The sequence below is a fragment of the Mobula hypostoma genome, chromosome 25, assembly GCF_963921235.1.
Source record: "Mobula hypostoma chromosome 25, sMobHyp1.1, whole genome shotgun sequence".
NCBI lineage: Eukaryota > Metazoa > Chordata > Chondrichthyes > Myliobatiformes > Myliobatidae > Mobula > Mobula hypostoma.
In genome coordinates, this window is record NC_086121.1 from 15811257 (window position 1) to 15839102 (window position 27846).

The window sequence follows — 27846 nt, forward strand, 5'->3', positions numbered from 1 at the left end:
CTTTTTTACATTGCTTCAGTGGTTCCATTTAATATCAGAGAATGTATACAGTATACAACATGAAATTCTTAATTTTCTCAGACATCCACGAAACAGAAGAAAACCCCAATGAATTAATGACAGAAAACGTTAGAACTCCAAAGCCCCCCCTTCCCCCGCAAACACACAAGCCGTTGCAAAGCATCAACCCTCCCTGTACTTGTTCTAGCAGGAATTATCACCCGCCCCCACCACCCACCAAGCAAGCAATAGCAAAGACACCATGATCTAGGTCCATCATAAATACAGTCCATAGCCTGGCACTTTGTCTTGCCACAGGCTCTCTCTCTCTTACTAACAAGGGAGAAAGAGATGTCGCCCCTTCCATGGCGAGAGGGAGACCAACAAACAGCTTGTTGTTTCAATGTTACAGTCGGCAGCGTCGCTCTTATTCTGAGTTTCTCCGACTCAAGAATTGGCAGCAAACTCTCTCTCACCATTGAGAGAGAAAGAGAGCGATCACCTGAGTGCACAGGCCTTTGGCAGCCGCACTCACTGTCTCGACGTCCCGATATCCTGTGATGCTTTGGTTGGCGACACCAGTGAGGAATCAAGTCCACAGGGCCGCACCTCGAAGGCACATGTCTTTCAGGCTGCTCCTGGAGATATTGAGAAATGACTGGTCAGTGTTGAGTGCAGCTCTAGATCCCGGATTCCACCAGAAACCCAGCCACCTCGAAAAGGGAAAAAAGAGACATTAAAGAGAGGAATTTAAGCTGTTTCACAGATGAGCTCGAAGAATTCACCCTCTGACACCATCTCAGCTCCTCCCCCCTCTTTTAACTTATTTAACTTAACTTTATATACCCATACACACACACACACACACACACATACACTTCCTGTAATTTACAGTTTTTGATTATTATGTATTGCAACATATCGCTGCCGCATAACAACAAATTTCGCAACATGAAGGTGATATTAAGCCTGATTCTGATTGGTCAGCTTTCCTAAAAATCTCCCAAAAATGTTGTCAATTTTTATTTGATAATGTTCCTGTGAAACCCTTGGAAAAATGTAATACAAGGATAGGTTATTGTTACTTGAGCTACCTAGAAATGAACCGAGGAACTGGAATAGTTTCAATTAACTTACCAGGCAAACTAGATTCAAGCACTCCTCAGACCGGGCACATGATTCACCAATGTAATTACTGTCTTCATTGCTATGTGGCTCTATGGTTTATAGTCCATTTGTACTCTCGGTGCATCAGTAAATAGGAAACGGAGCAGAAGTAGGCCCAAGGGCCCCTTGAATCTGCTTTTTTATTCATAAATACCATTGCTCTTCTATTCATGACCTCAGCTCCACTTTTCCGCCTGTTTCCCATAACCCTTGCGACCCCTGTAAACAAAAAAGACCTATCTTGGCCTTGAATATATTCAATGATTTAGTCTCTGCTGGATAATTCCAAAACACATGACTTCGTCATTTGTCTTAAATTAGTGTACACCTTGTTCTGAATCTCTGCCTGTCAGTTTGAAATTCTCCCATGAAGTACAGCATCCTCTCAGCATTGATCTTCCCAAGGCCTCAGTAATATCATCTAAGCTCCAATGCTTAAAGGGTTAAGATGCTCAGCCTTTGGTCATAAGACAATCATTTCATCCTCAAGGAATTCACGCCTGAGAACCTACTTTCAATACGAATACTTTCCTCCTTAAACAAGGAGTCCAAACTTAGCCAAGTGTGGCCTTGCCAAAGCCCTTTAGCAAGAAGACCTATAATGAAATGCAGACTGCATTGATGTAATACAGATATTGACACTGATGGTAGCTAGGTTTGACAAGTACACAGAAAGGCCTGCTACAGACCTCCTCAGGTTATGAAATCCCACCCATACATATGAATGAGTAATTTAAGAGAGTGGAGGGATGGAATTATTGGCTGGTGTGGAGTTACAAGGCTCTTCTGCCAGTAGGACCAGGGCATTTCTGTGTGCCTATTTCCCCACACCCCACCAAGCCACAACAATCAGGGCCAGGCTGAGGAAAGCAGAGCTTTGCTGAGCAGACTCATTCATTCACTTGAGTCAGTGAGGCCAGCTGAAGGCCACTCTTTCTGCAGCTCTTCACTATCCGACAGTTGTTTCTGTGATGATTCTCTCCCTCACTCGTTATTCATTTCATTGGCTTTTCAGTTACAGAACGTTCGAAGGAATAGAAACCTGTTGCAAACCGGGGACTGCTTCTGGTTTGAATGATCCTGAACACTGTCTTGGGCATTAAAGAATAAATCATCTGGAGTCATAGAGCTCTATAGCACAGAAACAGACCCTTCAGCCCATCTAGTCTGTGCCAAGCTGTTATTCTGCCTAGTCCCATCAATCCACAGCTGGACCATAGCCCTCCATACCTCTCTCGTCTATGAACTTATGAAAACTTCTTTTAAATGTTGCAGTCAACTCACATCCACCACTTCCACTGGCAGCTTGTTCCACCCTCTGAGTGAAAAGTTCCCCCTCAAATTAAATATTTCAACTTTCACCCTTCACCTATGACCTCTAGTTCTAATCCCACCTACACTCAGTAGAAAAAGCCTGCCTGCATTTACCCTATCTATACCCCTCATAATTTTGAATCTCTAGCAAATCTCTCTTCATTCTCCTACTCTCCAGAGAATAAAATCTTAACCTATTCAAATTTACCCTGTAACTTAAGTCCTTAAGTCCTGGAACATCCTTGTAAGTTTCCTCTGCACTCTTTCAATCCTGTAGGTAGGTGACAAAAACTGCAAACTGTACACAAATTTGGCCTCATCAATGCCTTAAACAACTTCACATGACACCCTCACTCCTGTACTTGATGCTTTAATTTATGAAGGGCAATGAGCCAAAAGCTCTTTGCGACCCTATCTACCCATGACACCACCTTCAAGGAGTTATGGATCTGTATTCCCAGATCCCTTTGTTCTACCGCACTCCTTAATGCCCCACTGTGCCCACTGTGCCCACTGTGCAAGTTCTACCCTGGTTTATCCTTTCCAAAATGCACCACCTTACAGCTGTCTGCATTAAACTCCATCTGCACTTTTTCAGCCCATTATTCCAGCTTTGATAGCCTTCCTCGCTGTCTACTATGCCCTCGGTGTTCATGTTGTCCGCAGATTTATTGATCCAGTTTATTACACTATCATCCAAATTACCGATATAGATGCCAAGCTACAAAGGATCCAACAATGAATCCTGCGACATATTACGAGTCACAGGCCTCCAGTCAGAGAGGCAACTAGTTACTATTGCTCTTTGACTTTTCCTGTTAAATCTGGGTTCCCAACCTTCTTTATGTCATGGATCCCTACCATTAACCGAGGGGTCCGTGGACCCCAGGTTGGCAACCCCTGTGCAAAGCCACTGTTGAATCTAGTTTACTAAGCTACTGAACCTTCATGATCAGCCTCCCATGCAGGACTTTGTCAAAGACCTTGCTAAAGTCCATGTAGACAAAATCCACTGCCTCCCCTTCATTGATGTTCCTGGTAGCCTCCGGAAAAAATCTTCCTGTCAAAACCAAACTAATGGTTTGGATTAGGACATGCATTTTGCAATGATGGTACCCCTGTTGATCATTTCAAATGATGATATATTGCTCCCAGTTAGTCAACACTAAGTGTGATTAACTGACCCGTTAGCCTCAACACATTCTAGCTCCTTTAACAGATGTCTTTACCTCCCCTCCACTCTGCTTTTCTCAAGGATCACTCCCTCCGTAATTCCCTTGTCTGTTTGTCCCACACCGCACCTCCTGGCACTTAACCCTGCAAGCGACCCAAGTGCTACATCTTCCCATTCACCTCCTCCCTCACCTCCATTCAGGGGTCCAATCAGTCCTTCCAGGTGAGGCCACACTTCACCTGCAAACTTGCTGGGGTCGTCTATGGTGTCCGGTGCTCCCGATGTGGCGTCCTTTACATTGGCGAGACCTTGTCGTGAGTTGGGGATCGTCTTCCTTGAGCACCTCCACTCCATCTGCCAAAAGTGGACCTTCCTGGTGGCCAAACGTTTTAATTCCGATTCCCGTTGCCGTTCCCGTTCTGACATGTCAGTCCATACTTGTGCCAAGCTGAAGCCACACTCAGAGTGGAGGGGCAACATCTTATACGCCGTCTGGATAGCCTCCAACCTGATAGCTTGAATATCGATTTCTCCTTCCACTTAAAAAGAATTGTTCCCTCCCCCTCTCCTCTTCTTCTATTCCCCACTCTGGCCTTTTACCTTTTCTCACTTGCTTATCACTTCTCCTTCTCCTTACCTTTCTCTAATGGCCCACTCACCTCTCCTATCAGATTCCCTCTTCTCTAGACTTTTACCTTTCCTACCCACCTAGCTTCACCAATCACCTCTGAGGTAGCCTCCTTCCCCTCCCCCCACCTTTTTATTCTGTCGTCTTCCCCCTTCCATTTCAGTCCTGAAGAAGGGTCTCGGCCCGAAACGGCGACTGTTTATTCGTTTCTGTAGATTTTGCCTGACCTTCTGCGTTCCAGCATCTTGTGTGTGTGTGTTGCTTTGGATTTCCAGCGTCTATAGACTTCCTTATGCTTATCATATTTTATTGCCGTTTGAAGATCCAAAAGCCTAGGTCCGAGGCAGTTAAAGTAAGGAAGAGGAATATAAAAAGCTGAGTTTGAAAGCAATTGATGATATCCTGTTGAAGAAAACGCTTAGATTTATATAATGATTCATAACAGTTTCACAAAACCTACACAATTTGCTTAGAATGATTTACAATGGCTTGATAAAGAATTAGATCATGTATAAATGTGGTGGGAGATGCTTTTGGGAGTTTAATCTCAAATCCCTCCTACATTATTTAATCTGTTCAACTAAAAGGCATGTGGTTCCAGGCACAGAGGAGACAACTAATTGGAAATAAATATATAGCAAAAGAAACCAGATAGAAGTACAGAGATCAGCATACTGGGCTAAAATATTTTTATTCTGAGCTAGTTTCGTACTTCCTCATATAAAGAGGATGAACAGGTGATCTGTGGGGGTTTGCTACCGTATGAGGGAAGGGTAGGTGCAAGTTCCGTCTCTGGTGACCACTAATGTGAACATCAATTTGATACGCTTTAACCTCGACGTTCTTCAAATGCTCTCCCCCACTCCCATCAGCTGAGGAGGAGTCAATGGGGGGAGGTTAAGCAATTTAATGGGTCATTTAGGAAAATGAGGTGTTACATGAACATCTGCCCCTTCTCACCAGTGTCACTGGACGCGATGACGCTGTGCAAGGTCTTCCATTCCTTTAAACAACATAACAGATAGCCGGCACTTTTCGGGTTGTGTAAATGAGTTTTGACGTAAAGGATTTTCTTAAAGGTTCAATATAATATTGTCTAGTTTCTTCAGCCTTTGCAGAATTACACACACCATTAAGTAATGACTGTACTTAATAGCGAGTGCCATATGTCATTACCCAGCCCAGATGGTTGAGCCTAACACATAATCACAAGTGTCTCAAGGCCTATTTGAAGAGAGCTTAGCTTCATTTTTGTATATTCCATGTTGTTTGTATGACCATCATTTTCCAAATCTTTTAAAACCTTTGTTTGGAAACACAGGTCCTTCAGGCCAAGATGTTGTGTTGACCTTTTAAGCTACTTCAAGATCAATCACTTCCCTCAGACGTAACCTTCCGTTATTCTTTCATCCACAGTTCAAAGTAAAATTTATTATCATAACATTCGTGTTGCCACAGACAGCCCTGAGATTCTTCTTCCTGCAGGAAATCTATAGAATAGTAACTGTAAACAGGATCAATGAACAACAAACTGCGCAAATGCAAATATAATTAAATAGCAATAAATAACGAGAGCATGAAATTACAAGATAAAGAGTCCTTAAAGTGAGACCATCGGTTGTGGGAACACCAGAAATAGAATGAGTGTAATTATCCCTTTTTGTTCAAGAGCCTGATGGTTGAGGGGTAGTAACTATCCTTGAACTTGGCGGTACAAGGCATTTGAGGCAATTGTACCTTCTGCCTGATGGCAGCAGCGAGGAAAGAGCATGGCCTGGGTGGTGAGGATCTTTGATGATGGATGCTGCTTTTCTATTGCAATATTTCATGTAGACGTGCTCAATGGTTGGGAGGGCTCTACCTATGATGTACTGGGCCTAATCCACTACCTTTCGTAGAATGTCCAGTTCAAAGGCATTGGTATTCCCGTACCAGGCCGTCCTGCGACCGGTCAGCACACTTTCCACCACTCATCCACGTGCTTATCCAAACGTCTCTTAAATGCAACTAATGTATATTGTCTCTACCCACAACCCTGGTAGCGGATTACGTTTGCACCCACCACTCTGCATAAAAAACTATCTCTGATATCCCCCTCTATAGTTTACTCCAGTCCCCATAAAATTATACTCCCTTGTATTGGCCACTTCTGCCCTGAGTAAAAGGCTGTCCACACTATCATCTTATACACCTCTATCAAGCCACCTCTCACCCTCCTTCACTCCCAAGAGAAAATCCCTAGGTTGCTAAACCTTTCAAGTTTAGTTGTCAATAAACTGTACACATGTATACAGCAAAATGAAACAGCGTTTCTCTGGGGGTCACGGTGCAAAACAGAGTACATTCAGTCACATACAGCACACAGTACATACAGTTACAATAGCACATTAAGTCAAAAAAAATAATTTTAGCCCAAATGTCTGAGTGGCACATGCTGAAGATTGGTGGTGCATGGGATGTTGTCCTGGAGCCACGTTTCTGCAAGGACAAGTACGCAGCAATTTCTGATCACAATCCAGCTTGTCTTCCACGGAGTGAACACTGGAGGGCAGCACCAACGGGAGAGTTGGCCTGCAGGGGCCAGCCCTCAACCCAGCATGCCCTCTGTTCTCTTCCACACCTCCTCTCCGAGTGACTGTAACCCATGTTGTCACAACATAAGGGTCTGCTCCACACGATAACTTAGAGCACACAGCTCCCCGCCATTGGTCTCACCAATGAACCAGTGAATCGGACTTGCAGTGTTTTATATTACCAATGTCCAACAGGGTCTTGCGATCCTAAGAAAAACGTTTTTGAAACATATTTGCACCATTTGTTGGACCCAAAGAGGTCACTGCAACCAAGCACGCCGCCATCTTACCAAAGGGACATGCCCCCTTCTTCACAAGACATGCCCTTGAATCCTGGCAGATTCATGGTAAATCTTCTCTCCTCACAATACTACCAATCTTTGTGTTACCTGCAAACTTACTAACCCACTCTTCCATTTCCTCATCCAAGTCATAAAAATCACCAAGAGCAGGGATCCCTGAACAGATATCTGCAGAACTCCACAAGTCACCGACCTCCAGGCAGAATGTGTTCCATCTAATACCAGCCTCTGCCTTCTGTGAGCAAGCCAATTCTGAATCCACACAGGCAAGTTCCCATGGATCCCATGCCTCCTGACTTTCTGAATTAGCCTTTCATGAGGATTCTTGTCAAACATCTTACTAAAAATCCATATACACCATATCCACTGCTCTACCTTCAAATTGTTTCATCACTTCCTTGAAGAATTCATTCAGGCTTGTGAGGCATACCTTGATCCTCACACATCCATAATGACTATCTCTAATCAGACTATGCTTCTCCAAATGCTCATTAATCCTGTCTCTAAGAATCCTTTCTGATAGTTTGCCCATCACTGAGGTGAGACTCACTATTCTATGATTTCCAGGATAATCCCTATTGCCTATCTTGAACAAAGGAATAACACTTGCCATCTTTCAAGTTTCTAGTACTATCCTGCGGCCAGTAAGGATGCAAAGATCATTGCCAAAGGTTCAGCAAACTCTTCCCTCACTTCCCCCGAGTAACCTGGGGAATATCCCACCCAGCCTTGGGAACTTATCTATTGTAAAGTTTTTCCAAAAGTCCCAGCACATATCCTTTCTTAATGTTGACATGTTCTAGCATATCAGCCAGTTTTACATTGTCCCTCCATTTATCACAGTCCCTCTCACTGGTGAATTCCTTAAGGATCTGTCCCTGATCAGTCCTACCCTCACTCTAATGAAGCAAGTTAATTTTCATATAGCAACACCTAATTTTATCGGGAAATTTTCCCTTCCCTGCTGCTTTCTCCTATGGTTTCTGATTCTAAGATAGACTAGTGAGTGACCCCCCGTAATCCAATCTCAGACTCAGTTAACTTGGTGATAACTGACAAAATCTATCACTCAGCTGGCTGGCAAACCACAGCTCAATTTTTATCCACCTTTAATTTGAGTCAGTGTTTGACGATGAAGGAAATGGAGCTTGTAAGTGCAGCCAGTTCCACTCTCCAGCTGGAAGACCATCAATGCACAAACAATTTTGACAGTTCACAGAGTACAGTTGTCCACTATGGCTCATATACCTCGAGGTTTTACCCCCATCCTGACACTCCAGCCACTGTCTACCAACGTGCTCTTCTTGTGGTCCCTGCCTTTTACCAATCAGAAAGTGAATCGCTTCTTTGTTCCCCAGTTGGATGCTTCTCAAACCTAATTTTTCCCCACCCTCCCAACTCCCCCTCTCCCTCCATCAATGCCTTTTGCAAGTAATGAAGAACGCAGGTCTTTAACACAAGATGCTGGAAAGCTAGAGCAACACACACAAAATGCTGGGGGAACCCAGAGGGTCCAACAGAATCTTTGGAAAGGAATAAAGGGCCAAGACCCCTCATTAGGACCTTAATGTTTCTTTGGCCTGTACAGAGCAATCACCTGAAGATTGCAGGCATCCCCAAGAATTAGCGGCTGTGACAGGGAGTTATGCTGGCTGGAATAACGGTTCCGCACCAAACAGCCTCTTTCTCTGGCAAGGAGTGAACTTAACCTCAATTAAATTCAAAATCCAAAGATGCAGACTGTTGATAATATCTTAACCACCTCTCCTCCTGCTGCTTTTGAAGGCATGAGTTCTTTCCCCCCTCCCGAGCTTTCCTTGCACCAATCACCGGTTCTTTGCACCACCTTGAGTTTGTTGATAGTTAAGTCTAATCCATAATCAGACCCAGGCAATCCCCAACTGTGAATACATGTGAAATTTAAGAGAAAAAGACTGAGATTAACCATCCATTGCAGATACGAGGTGCCAGGCAGGAAGGGAACAGAAGGATGAAAGCGAGGACTAACCTGTGTCGAAGTTCAAAATGAAAGCAAAAGAACAGCAAAACCAAGAGGATAGGTTACAAAGGATATTCAGTCTAGTTGGCACATTGAAACTAATCATCTTATATGATTCCCCACCCTCTAGTGACCCTCATTCCCTTTCTTCTATGGTTCACTGTCCTCTCCTTTTAGATTTCTTCTTCTTCAGCCCCTGACATCTTCCACATATCACCTCCCAGCTTCTGACTTCATTCCCCTCCCCACCCACCCATCTTCCCCCTCACCTGGCTTCACCTATCACCTGTCAATTTATATCCCTTCCCCCACCCCATTGTCTTATTCTGGCGTCTGCCCCCTTCTCTTCCAGTCGCGATGAAGGGTCTCTGCCCGGAACATCAACTGGTTATTCCTCTCTCCATAGATGCTGCCCGACTTGCTGAGTTCCTCCGGTAACTTGTGTGTGTTTCTAGATAATTCCAGTAGCAGCTTGTACACAAGATGACTTGATGCTGTTATACATCCCAACATACGACACACTCCTAGTGAAATCTGGTGCTTTATCTTGAGATATCCCCAGTGAAATAATAATCACAGTCAGATGTTTTACCTATCAGGGTTGGGTAGGAAATAGGTCCAGGGGGAATTGTGCAAGTGGATTAAATGTCAGTTGGATCCAATAGGTAAGCAGTTGAAATACTGAAGAAACATCAGACAGAACTGTGATTGTTTGATGTACGTGGGCAGCTCTGCTCCAGGGGAATTGGATTTCAGTGTTCAGTTGCAAAATGCTACCAACTTTAAAATAACTTTGCACCCAGACTTAATGGTTTGGTACACAACCTACAATTGTAACTAATCACATATTTATTATCCCACTTTAAATGTTTATTCTGGATGGCAGAGCCTGTGAGGTGTCTAGCTGCTGCGTGCTTCATCCAATTTCTCACACAATCTAAACAGAACTCTCCTTCTTGAGGAAGTCAGGTTCTCACGTAAAGGTCATTAGAAGCCATTACAATTAATTCAGCTTTGAGTTGTAAAACTGAGTAGTTCTCAGATCACTGGGTCGGAGGTTGGTGGTTTCATTGCCATCATATATTCTGACTCTCGACCACCGATGACTTTAACACATCATTTACCCTGACTCTTGAGTGAAAATAGTGTTTTGATAGCCACAAGACTTTAATCCTGTCGTAATCAGGTGAACATTGAAAATTTTGAACGCCACAAAGAGGAGTTATGTGTTCAACCACAGGTCTGTTTTTACACACAACTACCACCTCTTTCACATACAAATTGGAGGGTGTTGAATCTTCTTGTGCCTCCCTTTAGCTCAGTTAACAGCACCTGAGATTGAGATCATTCTAAGCATTAGAATTCTGTATTTCATGCCCAGCTTTTACACTATTTTCTCCTTTTTTTACGTTGTTTTCCCTCTTTCCTACAACACAGGAGGCTAGTCAGTCCTTTCTGCCTCTCAGGACCTTCCCAAAGGACTACCCATTCATCCTGCTCTTCTGCATTACCTTATCTCCTCCAAATTCCTCTTTTCCCATATTTACACATTCCCTTTGGAACGTAATTGTTGAATCTGCTTCCATATACCTTCCAAGTTCCGGACAACAGCATTAGGCTGCACAACAGAACATTTCTCATGCCCTGCTCTGTGATTTCCCCTCCAATTATCTTAAGCTGGTAACCTCTGGTTGCTTCACTTTGTCTGTTGTAGCAGTTTCTCCAATAAAACAGCCTTTCATTTCTCTCGGTCTTTCTGCTGGTCGTTCTCATCTTTATTGTTCAAAGGAAATTGATAAAATACATTACACTAGAGAAGGAGAAACTCAGATAGCAACCAAATACTTGATGCCTCGTGCATCTACTGAAAGAGTCTTTCTTACATTTAGTGAGGCCCCCTTGAGACCAATGCAGGCAGGGTGAAAGCCATTATGGACACAGTAGGAGCAAATGGTAGGGAGGGGTGAGGGGGTGATTCGTTGCACAGTGCTAGATAGCATAGAAGACAGTAGAGGTGTGTGGCAAATCTAAGCAGGAAGCTCATAATTGATTTATAGAAGTGGTTAAACCAGGTCCTGTACAATGGAGAGAGCTACCCAAATACTAACATCCATTTCTTTTTACCTCAGGTGCTTGGTGTTGGGGCTATAGATTTTGTGTATTGCCCAATTAATTCATAGGCACTCAGTTTGCTCTTGGACGCCACCTTTTGCTTGTATTCAAAGGTGTAAGCGTTATCTGTAGGGAGAGCATTGTAGTAGCCCATTTGCTAGTTCCGGATTAATTGTAACACCATTCCTCGTCCCCCACCTCCTCCTCAAGTCAACACAGAAGTCTTGCTGCTTAGTGTGACTTGAGCTTCATGTTCTTGGTCAGTGGTCCTGATCTGTGCAGCATCCCCAGAAGAGGATGAATTAGAACAGACCGCTCTGTAGAACAGCACAGGAAACGCTCTTTGGCCCACAGTATTGCACTGAACTAATTTGTCATCAAATGCCCAACTAAACGAATCCTTTTGTCTACAGAATGTCTATATCCTTCCATTTCTTGTACATTCCTACACCTTTATTTTGTATTTATCTCCCCCACTACACAAGGCAGCACATTCCAGGCACCTATCACTAAAAAACACTTCCCCCATTACATGTCCTTTGAACCTACCCCCTCTCACCTTAAATGCATACTCTCTAGTATTAGGCATTTCAGCCCTGGGGATACTGGCTGTCTAGTGTGCCTATCATAATCTTATAATGATCTATTAAAGTTCCTGTCAGTCTCCACCACTCACAAGAAAACATTCCAGTTTGTCAATGTTCAAAGTACATTTATTATCAAAGTATATATATTAAATACAACCTTGAGATTTGCCTCCTTACAAGCAGCCTCAAACCAACGAAACCCAATAGAACTCATTAAAAAAGAAGACCGTCAGAGACCCAGTAAAAAGTAAATTGTGCAAACAATAAAAGTAAGCAAATAACAATCAGAACTGAAGTTCACAAAAGTGAGTTCACGGCCACGGAGCAAGTCACAGCCGATCCAGGAGTCCGTCAGTTGCAGGCCACAGCCTCAGTTCAGTGCAGGGACGAGTAAACCTCACGAGCAGCGAGCTGAACGCTAGCCCATCCCTCTCCTCTGGCCCCGACACCCTGACCGTTCGAATATGACCCGGCGCTTAATTCGGTCAAACATCGGCTTGCTTCTCACTCTCGGGACCGAGCCCGCCATCTTGACTCCGCCTCACTGCGGCTTTGCCACTTCAAATCAGCTCCGTCCACTCTAGCAAGGCCTTACTTTGGCCCATTCCCTGTTCTTCGGCCCAGGTCCCACTGCCTCAGTTGGGCCTGTACACACCGTGCCATGACTACACTGTACCTCAGAGACCTCAGTTTACACCGCAAAATTGCCAGGTTGTACAGGTGGTTCGAAGGGTCAACTCCGAAAGGGGAGTTACGGGTTATTGATTTCAGTGATCGCTTACCAAAACAAGTGTGATTGATAGAGTAGTTAGTAGTTTTGTTTGCTGCCAGCAAGTCATCACAGTGTTTCACCAGGACCATCTTAAACTGAAAGATCCAGCCTCTTGTTATCACACATGCCCTCTCATCCAGGCAGCACCCTGATAAACCTCTTCTGCACCTCTCCAAAGCTTCCACATCCTTCCTATAATGGGGTGAACAGAATTGAACGTAATATTCCAGAGGCAGCCTGGTTTTATAAAGCTGCAACACACCTTCCTGATTCTTGAACTCAGTTCCTCATCTAATAGAGGCAAGGACGTGCCATCGTTCAGATGACTAAGGCTTTGTCTTCCTACTCAAGTGGATGGATTAAAGCAGGTGGCCACTGAATGAGAGAAGATATCTGGGTGTCCTGAGTCAATATTTATTCCTCAGCCAACATCAGTAATAAAGCAGATTATCTGTGGGAGCTTGGGTGCACAAATTGGCTGCTACCTTTCCTGTAAAATGAATGCATTGGCTGCAAGGCGCGTTGACATATTCGGATGGTATGAGAGGCACTGTATAAGGGCAAACCTATCCTTTGAAAACCAGTGGTTTAATGTTGCCCAAGAGATCCAAACACAAGTGTATTTTCAGCGGTGCAAGCCATGCTGGTTATGGAAAGTGAGTGAGAAGATCTATATGCTGAACATTCAGCAGCTCCACTTGTCTCCTGTGATATTTCACCTCTGCTGAGCTTAAGACAGGCTTGTCCTCATTTGCATAGTCATTAATATTTTGCATTTATTAATTGCTGTGTGAAACTGATTGAAGCTTATTATATCTCAGAGATGCATGAAATTATCAATTTCTTAATTTATTCGGCTTTTACAGAAGCTACTAGTTGATAGAGAGTGCATAGTGAGATTCCAGTAAGGAAAGCCAATTGGTCCATTGTGGCAACACCAATACAGTTTCCTTAAAGTATCTCTAAGGTTTTATTTTTGTTTTGCTGGTGGGGCTGGGGGCCCCTCCATCAAGACTCAATGGCTGCAGAACTCTCCAGCATCAAACTTCATAATCTGTCTTTCAGCAACTTGTCTTAGTTCACATAATAGTGTGGTAGTGCGATCATTTGAGACGAGTATGATGTTCTGCCAAGGGGGTTATTTCCTTAACAGACAATACGTGTGCATGACTTCATTTAATGTGAGGAGGTTGATGCACGGGTAGTCACCACACGATCCTTGACAGATCGGTGTCAGGGTCCAGTGGTATGGAACGCAAGATGACTGGGGGTCCTTCGTTTTTGCAGCCTTCACTGCCATTGTGATATGTCATCACCTTCTGTCAGCTCTGCCGTTGAGGTCTTGCTTGGATCACTCTTTGTCTGGAACCTCCTCTTTGACCTTACAGCCATGGGTGACCCCACCAGGAGCTAAGGTCCAGATAGCACCCCTCTCGGGATCTCAGGAGCTCACAAACCTCTCCACCATGACAGGGTGATGATCCTCAGAGAACGAGAAGTTCACATACACTGCAGACGTCTCTGACTGTCATCTCTCCTTCGCCTCCATTCAATGTTGAAAAGCCCCGAGGTTCCTGTCGTGTCTTCTTGACGAACTCGAACTTTGTTATATGGTTATATGGTTCTGGTACTGCTGACCCTGTAGATGCCCTGAATGGCTCCTTCCAGAACAAATCTGGTTGTCCAGAGCCTGATCTGTTGAAAGTCTTGAGCCGCTTGATGGGAAGCAGACAGACTCTATGCTCCATGTTCTTCAGGGCTCAGTCATCTCTTTATGAAACAGAACTAATAATGTTGCTAGGTGACCTGGCCTTTGTTTATTGCCAAGGATATTGTTTTAAAATTAAGTCAGCAGTGGAGCAAGTATTATAACTGACCTGAAAATATGAAGCAATGCCCTTAGGAAGCTGATAACGATCTTCTTGAAATTGTATCTCATCCTTGCAATGTAATATGCAGTGTTTATGATGACTTTAATTAAATTGGCAGGAAGCAAGATTCATGGGGTGTGACTTATGCATGGAGAGAGTCCCAGCGTGATCCCATCCTTTGAGTGAAGAAGTACTATCTGATTTTACTCCCATTTTGCTCAGCACTTATTCTAAATTTCTATCATTGAGCACATCTTCAAGGAGCGCTTCCACAACAAAGCAGCAAACATAATCAGGGGCCCCCACCAACCAGGCCATGCTCTCTTCTCGCTGCTGCCATTGGGAAGGAGGTACAGGAGCGTTAGCTCCCACACCTCAGGTTCAGGAACAGTTATTACCCTTCAACCATCGGGTTCCTTAACCGGTGTGGATAACCTCACTCACTTCAATACTCAACTGATCCCACAAGCTACAGGCTCACTTTCATGGACTCTACAACGCATGTTCTCAATATTATTTTTTTATTTGTTTGTTTATTTATTATTATTTGTTTTTATTTTGAAATTGCATAGTTTGTTTCCTTTTGTACAATAACTGTTTGTCCCTCTCTGTGTGTGGTTTTTCACTGATTCTATTGTGTTTCTTTGCATCTACTATGAATGCCCACAAGAAAATGAACCTCAGGGTAGTATATGGTGACAAATTTGACAATAAATTTACTTTGAACTTTGAACCTTCACCTCCTGGATTTTTACAGATAGAAGGCTAAGTGTAAGATTTCACAAATAAAATGGTAGGGGCAATTTATGTTTCAGAAAACTCGTTTATTAAACACCAAGAACTGAACACAAAGCGCAGTAAGAGTACTTTACGTAGTTACCTCATCACGTCAGACCAGCCTCTTAAAGTGAACCCTAACCCAATATAGGTGGTTATGAATTCTGTACTTTTCCACCAATTAAAAGCATCCGTTAGTCTTGTGAGACCATGGATCTGCACCTGGCAAGACCGGCAGTTGCCCAAGCTGCAAGTCTCCCCTCTCCACGACACCAGTGTTGTCCAAGAGAAGGGCACTAGGGCCAATACAGCTTGGCACCAGTGTCGTCGCAGAGCACGGTGTGGTTAAGTGCCTTGCTCAAAGACACAACCTGCTGCCTCGGTTGGGGCTCGAACTCATGACCTTCAGGTCGCTAGTCGAATGCTTTAACCACTTGGCCACGTGCCCACAATTACATTACCTGATATGGCCTCCCCAGAATTAACTAAAACTGCCCGGGCTCGGGTCCTACGTTCCATGGTGGATGAACATCAGGGTGCCTCAGGCTCATCCAGAGGTGTGTTGACATGCTCATGGTCATGTCACAACAGCAGGGGCATGGTAGCAGAATCGTCCAGATCCTGGTGGGTCAGTTTAAAACGATCTCCAAAAGCACATTCAGGTCTACCCCTCTTATCTGTGATAAAAGTCTTTTCTCTCTGTTCCAAAAATGCAGAACGGGCCATTGTAAGGGGGCCTGAGGGGATGTTGGTGTGCATCGTAATGCACAAAAACGGACAGGCAGAATGTAGGTCAGCAGGTACCGAAGAGTGCTTTGCGCCTTGGTGGGAGGTAGGAATAGGTGCAAAGGAGCTGAATTTACTGAGGGGTTGGAGTGCTGTTGAGAGGCCGACCAGGTGATCGAGGCATCAGGAATAAAATCACCTGGCTTTCGTAATGGATGTCTGTTTACCATGTCAGCCGCGGACGACTGCTGGTTCTCTTTTGGAGCTGTTCTGAGCCCCAGCAGGATCCATGGGAAATGATCTTGCCAACACTCAGCCGCCAGGGAAGCCCTCAGAGCAGCCTTTAAGCAGCGGTGAAACTGCTCGCATAGGCCATTGGACTGCAGGTAATATGCCTAACACTGAGGTTCTAGGCCATCGCAGCCCAGAGGTCTGATATGAATTTGGGACCACGGTCAGAGGAAATATCAGATGGAGTGCCAAATTGAGAAATCGAGTGCTGACGAATGCCCAAGCTACATCTGCAGCCATCGTCGATGCTGGAGAGACATCCTCTCGCCCCTCGTGGTACAGTCCTCCATGGTATGGAGTTGCGTGAAACCATGGGAGGGGGGAACAAGGCCAACAAAGTCCACATTGACAAGGTCGAACCGTCGCTTAGGGACCTCAGAAGTGCCCCAAGTCGCCTGGACGTGGCGGTTAATTTTTGCCCGCTGGCATTCCACACAGGCTGGAGTCCAATCAGTTCAGATAGAGGCCAAGAAGCTCACAGTCTAGCACGCTGTACTTCCTTTCAGAGGGACGGAAAAAGGCAAGTGGCTGCCACACGCCTCCGACCAAATGTTTGTGCGCAGCACCTGCAGCACAGTCTGAGCATCAGCAGTAATGGCTATGGGTGTGTTGGGGAGCGGTTGTGGCTGCAGGATCACATCGGGAAGAGCTTGTTTGGTATCAAATGCCCTGGTCATGTCCCGCTGACCAGTCAAGCGTGTGATTGGGGTACTGCCATTAAACGCACTGTAGGAGGCATAATTTCAGTATCTCTCTGAATGAAGTGCTGATAGAAATTCCTCATGCCTAAAAACTCCTGTAGTTTTTTGAGTAGTGTGGGGTGGTGGGAAATCCATTATAGTGGCTACTTTTATGAGAGGGATTTTGCACCTTCTGCGGAGATGTGATGGCCGAGAAGGTCAATGGTTGACGACCTAAACTGACATTTAGCAGGGTTAATAATCAACCCGTCTTGGCTTAAGCGCTCGAAGAGTGTGTGGAGATGAGACCCATGTTTGGATTTAGATGCACTGGCGCCAAGTATGTCATCCAGGTAAACAAAAAGATCTAAGTCTTTTAATACAGAGTCTATCAGCCATTGTAAAGTTTGTGCTGGGTTTTTCAGCCCGAACGGCATGCACAGAAACTCAAAGAACCCAAACGGGGTTATCACAGTTCTTTTGGGAATGTCCTCCGAGCACACAGGCACCTGATGTAGCCCCTAACTAGATCGATTTTGGAAAAAATTAGTTTTCCGACTAGTGCTGAGAAGTCCTGGATATGTGAGACTGGATAATGATCAGGGACAGTGGCCTCATTAAGGCAGCAACCACCATCAGACTTAGGGACCAAATGGATGGGTGAAGCCCAGAGGCTAATCGACCAGCATACAATGCCAAGTCTTTCCATGTTGGGAAACTTACCCTCTGTAGTTGCCAGCTTTACTGGGTCCAGTCTACGCGTGCGGGCATTGACTGGCGACCAGTTGTAGAAATGTGGTGCTCAACCCTTTGCTTTGCATCACCTGTCATGTTCTGTAGGTCTGCATCCTGCTGCCGCTGGCAGCCTCCAGCGAGGTTTCGTCATTCTTTGCCTTCTCATCTATGGGCGATGCTGGCCGCACGTTCACTTGATCACTCGTGTCACACAGGAGGTGTTGCTCTGAAAGGATGCCTGTAATGAACACCGGATGAACCTGACAGCTGGATGTCCCAACGCACTGGTACTGTCAAAGCTGCAAGGTGGTCGGCACTTCCTACCATTCGTACCAAAGCGGGCGCCTCGCTGATCGGGCTTATTGAGGTAGAGAAAGAGGGAGCAATGATGCACCATTGCTTGGCTGAGTATAGACTATCAGCCATTTTAGCAAGCTCCCTGTCATCCTTCACGGGTGCATTAGTGTGGGCTATGCAGACTTGATCAAGCATTTACTGCATGAAGAGCTCTTTAAACATAAAACACGGATGGTGAGTTCCCAGGAGAGACAGCACATGGTCCATTTACTCCTACAGCTTAGCATCACCGAGGCCAGGCAAGGAGAGCAATTGTTTGGTCTGCTTAGACTCCGATAGTACAAAAGTCTGTAAAAAGTGAGTTTTCAGCATTCGGTATTTATCGTGTTAAGGCGGGTGTTCTAGTAGACTCACCACTCTCACAGCCGTGGAGTTACTGAGCAATGCTATCACATAGAAATATTTGGTATTGTCGGTGGAGATTTCTCACAGAGCAAATTGGGTCTTGGCTTGAACAAACCTAGCAACAGCAATTTGATCCCAAAACTCCGGCAGTTTCAAAGCTACGGCATTTGCTGACACGTTCAATAACTCTGGAATCGTCCTAAAGCATCGGGGTCACCAATGTAGATTTTCACAAATAAAATGGCAGAGGCATTTTAATGTTCAAGGAGAACTGTAGCAACTCATTATTGAACATCAAAAATTGAACGCAAAGCACAGTAGAAGTCCTTTACATAATTATTTCAATAAGAAGAGCAGATTAGAGAGGCTGCAGAGAGGAGATACAATGTTCTGAGCCTTTGGATTTGGGGCAGTGTCGGCTGGGACCACAGAAGCTACCATTGACACCGGACAAGAAGCAAGCACGGGTTTGACAATTGTTCCTAGGCATACAGCTGGAAAAATTATCAAAAAATTTCATACGGCGGCATCGCTGTTCACCTCTCAGTGGTTTTCTGATGCACCCACACTGGCTTTCCAACGCCAAAGGCTTATAGATGATGAGTGATTCCTGCCCAGCACCACGATGGCATAGCGGTTAGCGTGACGCTATTACACCTTAGGGCATTCCAGAGTTCAGAGTTCAATTCCAGCACCATTCTGCCAGGAGTCTCTGTACGTCCCCCTTGTCATTGTAAATTGTCCCATGAGCTGGTCAGGGTTAATCGGGTTTGTAGAAGGTTGATGGGGCAGTGTGGCTCGAAAAGCCAGAAGGGCCTACTCTGCAATGCACCACAAAGTAAATAAATATATAAATAGATAAATAAAAATTTTCCCATCTACAGAAGGTGTGTGCATGCATTTTAATTTGACTCGTCTTGGAGAAGCATTTTAACATCTGTTAATTATTCAGACATTCACACACGCATATGTGCACATACACATCTATGCATTTAATACACATGCATGCACACACAATCACGTGTGTAACTACAACACGTACACACAGACACAGACACACACACATTCATATCATTAAAGTGCTTTGTGATTATGTGACATGCGACAATTTGGTGAGCCCAGTGCTCCTGCTTGCATCCACCTTGCACTCTTGCAAAAACACTCATATATTTTGCTCCACATTTTGCCTTTAACTCTTGAAGTCCACAGGCAACCCTGGAGGACTGGTAACCTTGGAGAGATAAAAAAATAGGGAAAGGCTGATCAGGTTAGGACTTCATTCCCTAGAACATAGAAGATTAAGGAGACAGTTGATAAAGGTATACAGAATTGAGGGGTATAGATAAGGTAGATGCAAACAGTCTTTTTCCACTGGGGTTGGGTGAGACTACAACTAGAGGTCATAAGTTAAGAGTGAAAGGTAAAATATTTAAGGGGAACTTCTTCTATCGGATGATGATGCAAGTATGGAAAGAGATGCCAACGGAAGTGGAGGATTCAGGCTCCACTAACAGAAGGCTGGATAAATTCATGGATGGAAGGGGTATGGAAGTCTATAGTCCAGCTGAGGTTGTTGGCTCTAGGCAGAATTACAGTTTGGTGTGGACTGGATGGGCCTGTTTCTCTGCTGTAGTGCTCAGTGACTCTACGAACCCAAATTCTGCAAATGCATTGTCCTACAACCAGCAACAGGATGAAATACCCCAAGCTATTGTGATGGTTGGAATGGTTATGATTGCCTGGAGACCCTAAGCACCAAAATATGTTCTTCATTGGAGTGTGGGAGCCTTCATAATATCATAAGAACCCAGAAACTGGCTTTGGGTTAGCATCTAAAGTGAAAAACAGCACTCCTAATAGTACAATACATCCTTACAACAGTGCAGAACCCGGAATTACAAGCTGGAACTTTGCATTGTGCTTTCTTTAAATCAGGCTGAATGGCAGCTTGGATTTCCACAAACTCATTTATTATGCTGATGAACCGCATGCTATCACTTGCTAAATAATAGAGACAACAAATTAGCTGCCAGAGGCAACTTGATGTCCACTGATCTGTTTTCGCCGCCGGTTATTTTTTCTGCTCAGATTATTACTGCTACCTTTTATGTTCCTTTATTTGTCATTATCTGCTGCACATATTCAAGTGGTCATTAACTCAGTGCCGAGCATCTGCACGCGATAATGTTTCCCATTACTGGAGAGTGAGTGCACTTTCAGTTGTCAGAAATGATTTGGGTTATTGGGCACCGTCTGAATTCCAACAGTAGTTTATCTCAGAGAAAGCAGCGTGCCCCGTCAACATTAGATATTATCCTTGGGCCCCACTCATCCTGTGCAGTGTCTGTCCATTGGATACTGTCCAGACATCACATTCATCCTGTTGATAATTATCTGTGTTTATCTCTTCATCCCGTTCTCCTGCCACAGGTTTATATCTATTGCCCTTATTTTCTTTGTTGTGCTTCCTCTTTGAAAGTGAGCTAGTGCTTGACTCGTGTCCATCCCACTCTCTGCCTTTCTCTCTTACGTCTGTGTTTGTCTTCGTCTTGCTGGATATGCCTTTCCTTGTACATCCTGTCAGATTTAAGTCTTGCTGACTCTCAGTCCACCTCGCTTGGTTTACACACTGTCCATTCTTTGATCATCCGTCCCTCTCTCTCTCACTCTTGCCATTTTCTCTATTTTAATTTTCAGTTCTTCCCATTCTATCTCCACCCTTTTTTTTGTGTGTTCTTCTTACTTTCAAATCTTCTGTATCCAAGAAGATGGTAACCTTTAAGGGTGTTAAAGGTTACAGCAGAAGTCAGGAGCATGGGGTTAAGAAGGATAACAAATCAGTCATGATGGAATGGTGGAGGGGCCTCAATGGGCCAAATGGCTGAATTCTGCCTCTGTGTCTTATGGTCTTAAAGTTTATCTCATCACAAGTTTGACTTGCAAATGTTGAGTGGAACACTGGCACGCTCTCACTTGTTCACGACCAGAACAGAGTCCTAGTGTCTCAAAACTCAAATTGAGATAATTGACAGTTTCTGGAGCTGAGCTGGTCTGAAATCAGCATTACCTTCCTCCTGAACTGCACTGTCACGCCAGGACTCTGGAGTGGGGCTTGAACCCCACTTATTCCCAGTCAGATATCATCCATTTCACACACACAGCCAACAACTAAGGAAAGGATCATGATCCCGGGTGATATGGGGGCAGGCATGAGCAAAGGCTCCAGCTGGGAGATGGGTGTTAGGCTGAAGGAGATGCCTGTGTGAATATTGGATGGGAAGTAAGTGTATGCTGCCAGAGAGGGGAATTAGGAACAGGGACGTGGGGGGAGTTAGAGGTCAGGTCAGAGTCTAGGCCTCCGGTCCACATTCGAAGATCAGCGACGTGGGCATGGAACGAAAGACATCCATGCCCAATGATAGACCGGCAGACCAGTGACGGTTACGGTTGGTGACCTCCCCAGGCCAGTGAGTCATTGGTGGGTTCCGGGATCTTAGTTTCATACGGGCAGGAAGCCCAAAGGCAGGTGACTCCCTCAGAGTATGAGTCAGCAAGATGGGAGTTTGAGGCCTAGTGTTTGGGGACCCAGTCAACAGAGATCTGGAATTCGATGCCTGGAGTTCACAGTCCTCATCCATGATTCTCATCCAACATTATTGGCGGATCCTGGGGTCAATACTGAAGGTCAGTTAGAAGTCGAGGCCTGATGGCTGAAGCCCCTGGTCTGTGAGTCTGCATTTCCACTGGAGAAGTCAAAAGTCCAATGTCTTCAAGTTCATGGGCTCACGGGAGGCCTGGAGGCAGCCTATCCTGAGGTCGGAGGACTGTCTGTGTCCGAGCATCGGTAGGCAGGTGGATGGGAGAAACGGGGCTTGTTTTGCTGTTGTTCTGTTGTTGTTGTTGTTGTTGTTTGTGTTGTTTTGCAAGAATTGTGGGCATGCTATATTGGCGCTGGAATGGGTGGCGACACTTGCAGTCTGCCCCCAGGTTGTGTTGGTTGTTAATGCAAACAACACCTTTCACTGTATGTGTGATACATAAATGAATCTGAATATTGACCAGAAGCTACCCAGTTCAGTGCTCGTGATCCAGGCCATTGGGAAGATGGCAGGTCCTATGAGAGGTGCCTGTGTTCATGATCTGGAGATGATTAATGTGAAATGAGCAAAATCCAGGCGGGACCTGTAGTCATTCCAACTCCCCACCTCTCAATACCCACAGTACTCAAACCTTCTAGGTGGTGTCATAAAGTCTCACCCTCCCAAAAGCCTCACTAAAGTCCACGTAGACAACGTCAACCACTGTGCCCTCATTTGGTCACTTCTTCAGAAGAATTAATGAAATTCAAGAAACATGATTTCCAACACACTGTAATGATGTCAATCTACCGGAATCCTAACATTTCTGGGATGCTTAACTCTAGCCTTGTGGCTGCTTCTCCCCCTTGCTGTGCACAAATCGTATTTTCAGTTCTTATATCACAACAGTGAAAAGCACTCTGTCAGTGCTGGCAGGTCCTGCTGCTCAATAGCCAACAAACAATAACAGAGGTCAGAGAGAAGGCTGACAGAAGAAATTATTTTAAAACAAAGAAAGTAGGGATGAAATTGCAAGAGAATATGGCAGCTCTTTTTGCTGAGACCTTTAGGAAACTTTCTTTAATTACATTGGGATTTATTATTATCATGCATACTATTTACTCTGTGTGTTTCAGCTGAGCAAGGAATTTCATCACTCTGATTAGATTAGATTAGAATAGATTAGATTCAACTTTATTGTCATTGTGCCGAGTACAGATACAAAGCCAATGAAATGCATTTAGCATCTGACCAGAAATGCAAAGAATAGTGTTATTTACAAAATAACTGCGAATAAAAAAAATGCTACAGCACACAAACATAAAAGTACTGAGACAGTACAATATGGGTGCAATATTGCTTAGCGCTGTGATGTGAGGTTCAGCAGGGTCACAGCCTCAGGGAAGAAGCTCTTCCTGTGCCTGCTGGTGTGGGAGTGGAGGCTCCTGTAGCGCCTACCGGATGGGAGGAGAGTAAAAAGTCCATGGTTAGGGTGAGATGCATCCCTGATAATGCTTTTGGCCCTGCCCAGGCAGCGTTTATGGTAGATGTTCTCAATGGTGGGCAATTGGGTGCCGATAATCCGCTGGGCAGTTTTCACCACACGCTGGAGTGCTTTGCGGTCTGATACGGGACAATTGCCATACCACACTGAGATGCAGTTGGTGAGTATGCTCTCAATGGTACAGCAGTAAAAGTCCATCAGTATCCTGGGACAGAGGTGAGCTTTCTTCGTGCTCTGCAGGAAATAAAATATATGACAATGAAATAACTGAAAGTGAATACAAATCTGGAGACTAATCTTTAAAAGTGTTTCACCACTTGTAGAATGCTTTTGACTTCCTCAGATTGTGAGGGGCTTTGTGCCTCTTTGTTTCTTGGGCATTTTGTAGAATATGTCCACTTCACTTTATCTGTTACATTTTTGTTTCCAGCGGGGAATCCAGGACCCAGGGATATTAATTGGAAAATTAACGGAACTTTCTTTTCTTCATCACCAGGAAGCAGACACAGATGACAACCAAGGCACATTGGACTTTGAAGAGTTCTGTGCCTTTTATAAGATGATGTCCACACGACGGGATCTCTATCTCCTGATGCTCATGTACAGTAACCACAAGGACCAGATGGACACCGATGACCTGAAGAAGTTTCTGGAGGTGGAGCAGAAGGTGAGCATTTTAAGAAAGACTCAGTTCTAAATGGAACAGTTCCTTCTCTTTACAGGTTACCATTTGCCAATTTGAACTGGGTGAAAGGGCACCACTGGGCCAGTCAGAATATTGGTCAACATGAGCTTAAGGGATTACTGTCTTGCTTTATTTACAGAAAGTTATGGACCCTGTGTTACACCAGGTTAAACTGAAAGGTCTTGTGAGTAGATGTCCAAGCACCATTCAGCATCCATGACCAGACATCAAAAGCTCCTTGGGAACTTAATCCAATGTGTTAGACAAATAGAAAGGTTTAAATGTGAAACGTTACTCTTATTCAGCAAGGCAGGCAGAATCTGTGGAGAGGAATAAACATTCAACATTTCAAACTGAGTCCCTTCATTAGGACTGGAAAGAAATGGGGCAGAAGCCAGAATAAAAAGGTGGGGAAGGTGAAGGAATACAAGGTGACTTTCCATTCCCTTTATGGCATTCTGTCCATACCCTCCTCTACTGCCACGATGAGGCCAAACTCAGTTTGGAGGAGCAACACCTCATACCTCCAACCTGATGCATGAACATCAATTTCTCAAACTTCTGGTAATTTCTCCCCCTCATTCCTTCTCTAATTTTCCATTCCCCATTGTTGTTCCCCTTCTCACACCCTCTCTTCTCCTCAGCTGATCATTACTTCTCTCTGGTTCCCCTCTCCCCTCTCCACGGACCTCAGTCCCCTCCTATCAGATTCCTTCTTCTTCAGCCCTTTACCTATTTCACTACCTCCTCCCAGCTTCTTACTTCATAATCCCTCCCAACCTTCTCATATTCTCCCTCAATTGAATTCATCTGCTAGCTTCTACTCCCTCCCCTCCCCTCACCTTCTTCACCCTTCCTTTCCAGTCCTGATGAAGGGTTTCAGCCCCATTACGTTGCATGTTTATTCCTCTCCTGACCTGCTGAGCTCCTCAAAATTTCCAGCATCTACAGAATCTCTTGTGTTAATAAATCCTATTCCTTGTCATTGATCCAAATTTCTTGCCAGATGTATTGAAGGGCATGAAAAAAATCTTCAGTATGGAGTGATATTGGCTTTGTAAAAGCGACTTGCATATGTTACATGCTTTTGGCGGTGCACCGGGTAGTGCTGCTGTCTCATAGATCTGGGGTTATGGGTTCAGTCCTGATTTCCAGTGCTGTATGAAGTTTGCATGTTCTCCTTGTGCAAAGGGAGGTACGGTAGCATAGCAGTTAGTGCAATTGCTTTAGATCGCCAGCAATTAACAATCGTGGTTCAATTCCCATCACTGTCTGTAAGGAAGGAGTTTGTATGTTCTTCCCTGGCCGTGTGGGTTTCCTCCGGGTCCTCCAGCTTCCCCCCACGTTCCAAAGACAAACGGGTTATGGTTAGGGCTAATATCGTTAATTTTGTGACTAAGAGGGCTATCCCAAGTATCCTGAGGTCCAGCCATATCCCAAAGACGTGCTGGTAGATTAAATGGCCACTGTAAATTATGGACAAATTGTTAACAGAAGCAGACGAATATAGTCATTGAGGGTATACTTATACCGTGATTTAGTTTCAGGGGCTACAGTCACAGAAAAACACCTCATAGATTCACATTCAGATTTGGATTTACTTATCACATGTACATTGAACTGGACAGTTAAGTGAGTCATTTGTGTTATCTACCAACACAACCTGGAGCATGTGCTGGGGACAGCCGGCAAGTGTCGGCGCACACTCCAGCACCAACAAAGCGTGACCACAATGTTCCACAGAACAACACAGGTCGCGACAACAACAGCAAAACAATCCCCTTTCCCGTAGGGATACATCCCAGAATTACACAGTGACTGAAAGATGCAGTCAGAAAGGGACACAGTCACAGATGGATACTGTCGCAGGAGGATATAGCCTCAGGGGGATACAGTCAGAGAGGGACACTCACAGAAAGATACAAACAGACATTCATTAAGAGGGAGTGTCAAAGAAGTGCTGAATAAGGAAAGTTTATAGGAGTGCTTAAGGAAACAGGAGAAGTGGAGAAGGAGATTGTTTAGGGAGAGAATCCAGGGAGCTTAACCCATGATGTTGTGACGGGTGATTTAGTAGTGGTTGAAAGGAAGAAAGCACAATTGTAGTTCGAAGAACAGTGGGTTTATGGGGCGTTGTTGGGATGAGCAGATGAAGTCAGGCAGGGGGAGTGAGAAATATCAAGAAATGGCAACTTTGAGCTTAAAGATAGCTGTGGGTAAGGAAGGCAACGTGAGAATAATGAAGGCGTTTAACTGTAACTTTGATTAAACATCAGCCCATGGTGCTGGATCAAGAGTGATGATGAGTCTTTAAATAAAGTAATACCAGCCATTAATCTGTAATTGACTCACAGTCAAATGTGAACTTGAAGTTGTAGTCTCAGGAAAGAGCATCAATGATCTCCCTGGACTGTCGCTCACTGAATGTGCTGAAGCAGAGATTTCCACTGCTTTCTGGACCACCATTACAAGCAGACAGCTCTGTTTACTCATTGCCTCCTGCCCAATGAATCTTAAGGATAATGTTACTAAAATGATTTCCCAGGTGCTGCTTGATATAATAATATCTATAATATTGTATCATTATCAATTTGAACAGGCATGAAAACAGCAGCATTTAGCTTTAATATCTTTTAATATATTTGAGCTGCAATTCTACTGGCTTCATTATATCTTGCCTCTCTTTTGTTGCTCTGACATGCTTGTTGTGGGATCTGGTGCCAATGCTTAGTCTTCTGGAAAGAGAGCCCAGAGTCTGAACTCAAAACTTCCAACTAATTCAATCACATACTCTTGTTTAAAGCTGCAACATCTTCCTTCATCCTGGGTACTGCGAGGCTTGGCTGGAACACACTCCCTTTAAGGCCAGTGACAGTCTAGTGTCCTATTCAACCATGCAGAACTTCATAGCTGTATCCCTGTAATGTCCACATACACAGTCAGGGGCTAGAATTCAGAATGAAAATCTTACCACCGATCCCAGGAGAAGAATGGCTTGCATTTCCAAAGCACTTCCACTGGCTGAAGAAGCAGTTATGGTTAAGGCAGTACGTTTGAGTGTATAGTTCATTGTGTAAGAAATCAGATAACACTCAAGGCTCCCATAATCAGTATTGCGAAAGCAACCACACAACCGATTTATCGCGATATTGGTGGAGGGATATACTGGGGACAACCAATGCTTCAAGTGCTAGTGCCTTTTCATCTTCCCCAGGCGTCACAAACCTTCTCTTTAATTCTCACCACTCCTCCCTCCTTTCTATCCACTCTGAAAAACACATTTCATTTCTAACATCTGACTCTTCTTCTGTCTCCACAGATGCTGCCTGACCTGTTGAGCATTTTCTGTCTTAGTTTCAGATTTCCAACAACTGCATTTTTTTGCATTGACTTGCGAATCAGTTAAGCACACCTGGTGTGGCCTCCTGTACATCGGTGAGACCCGACGTAGACTGGGAGACCGCTTCACCGAGCACCTACGTTCTGTCTACCAGAACAAGCAGGATCTCCCAGTGGCCACCCACTTTAGTTCCACTTCCCGTGGCCACCCATTTTAGTTTCACTTCCCATTCCCATTCTGATATATCCACCCATGGCCTCCTCCACTGCCGGGATAAGGCCACACCTAGGCTGGAGGAACAATACCTTATATTCCATCGGGGTAGCCTC

At 44.6% G+C, this 27846-nt stretch overlaps 1 protein-coding gene across 1 annotated transcript in view; it reads left to right on the forward strand.

Annotated features, from left to right (window-relative positions):
- The window catches only part of plch2a (phospholipase C, eta 2a), a 177554-nt gene that overhangs the window by 33952 nt on the left and 115756 nt on the right, over positions 1-27846 (forward strand). Inside the window, exon 5 of the mRNA XM_063033234.1 lies at positions 23989-24159. Coding sequence (XP_062889304.1) covers positions 23989-24159 — 171 coding nt within the window. The remainder of the gene's footprint in view (positions 1-23988; positions 24160-27846) is intronic.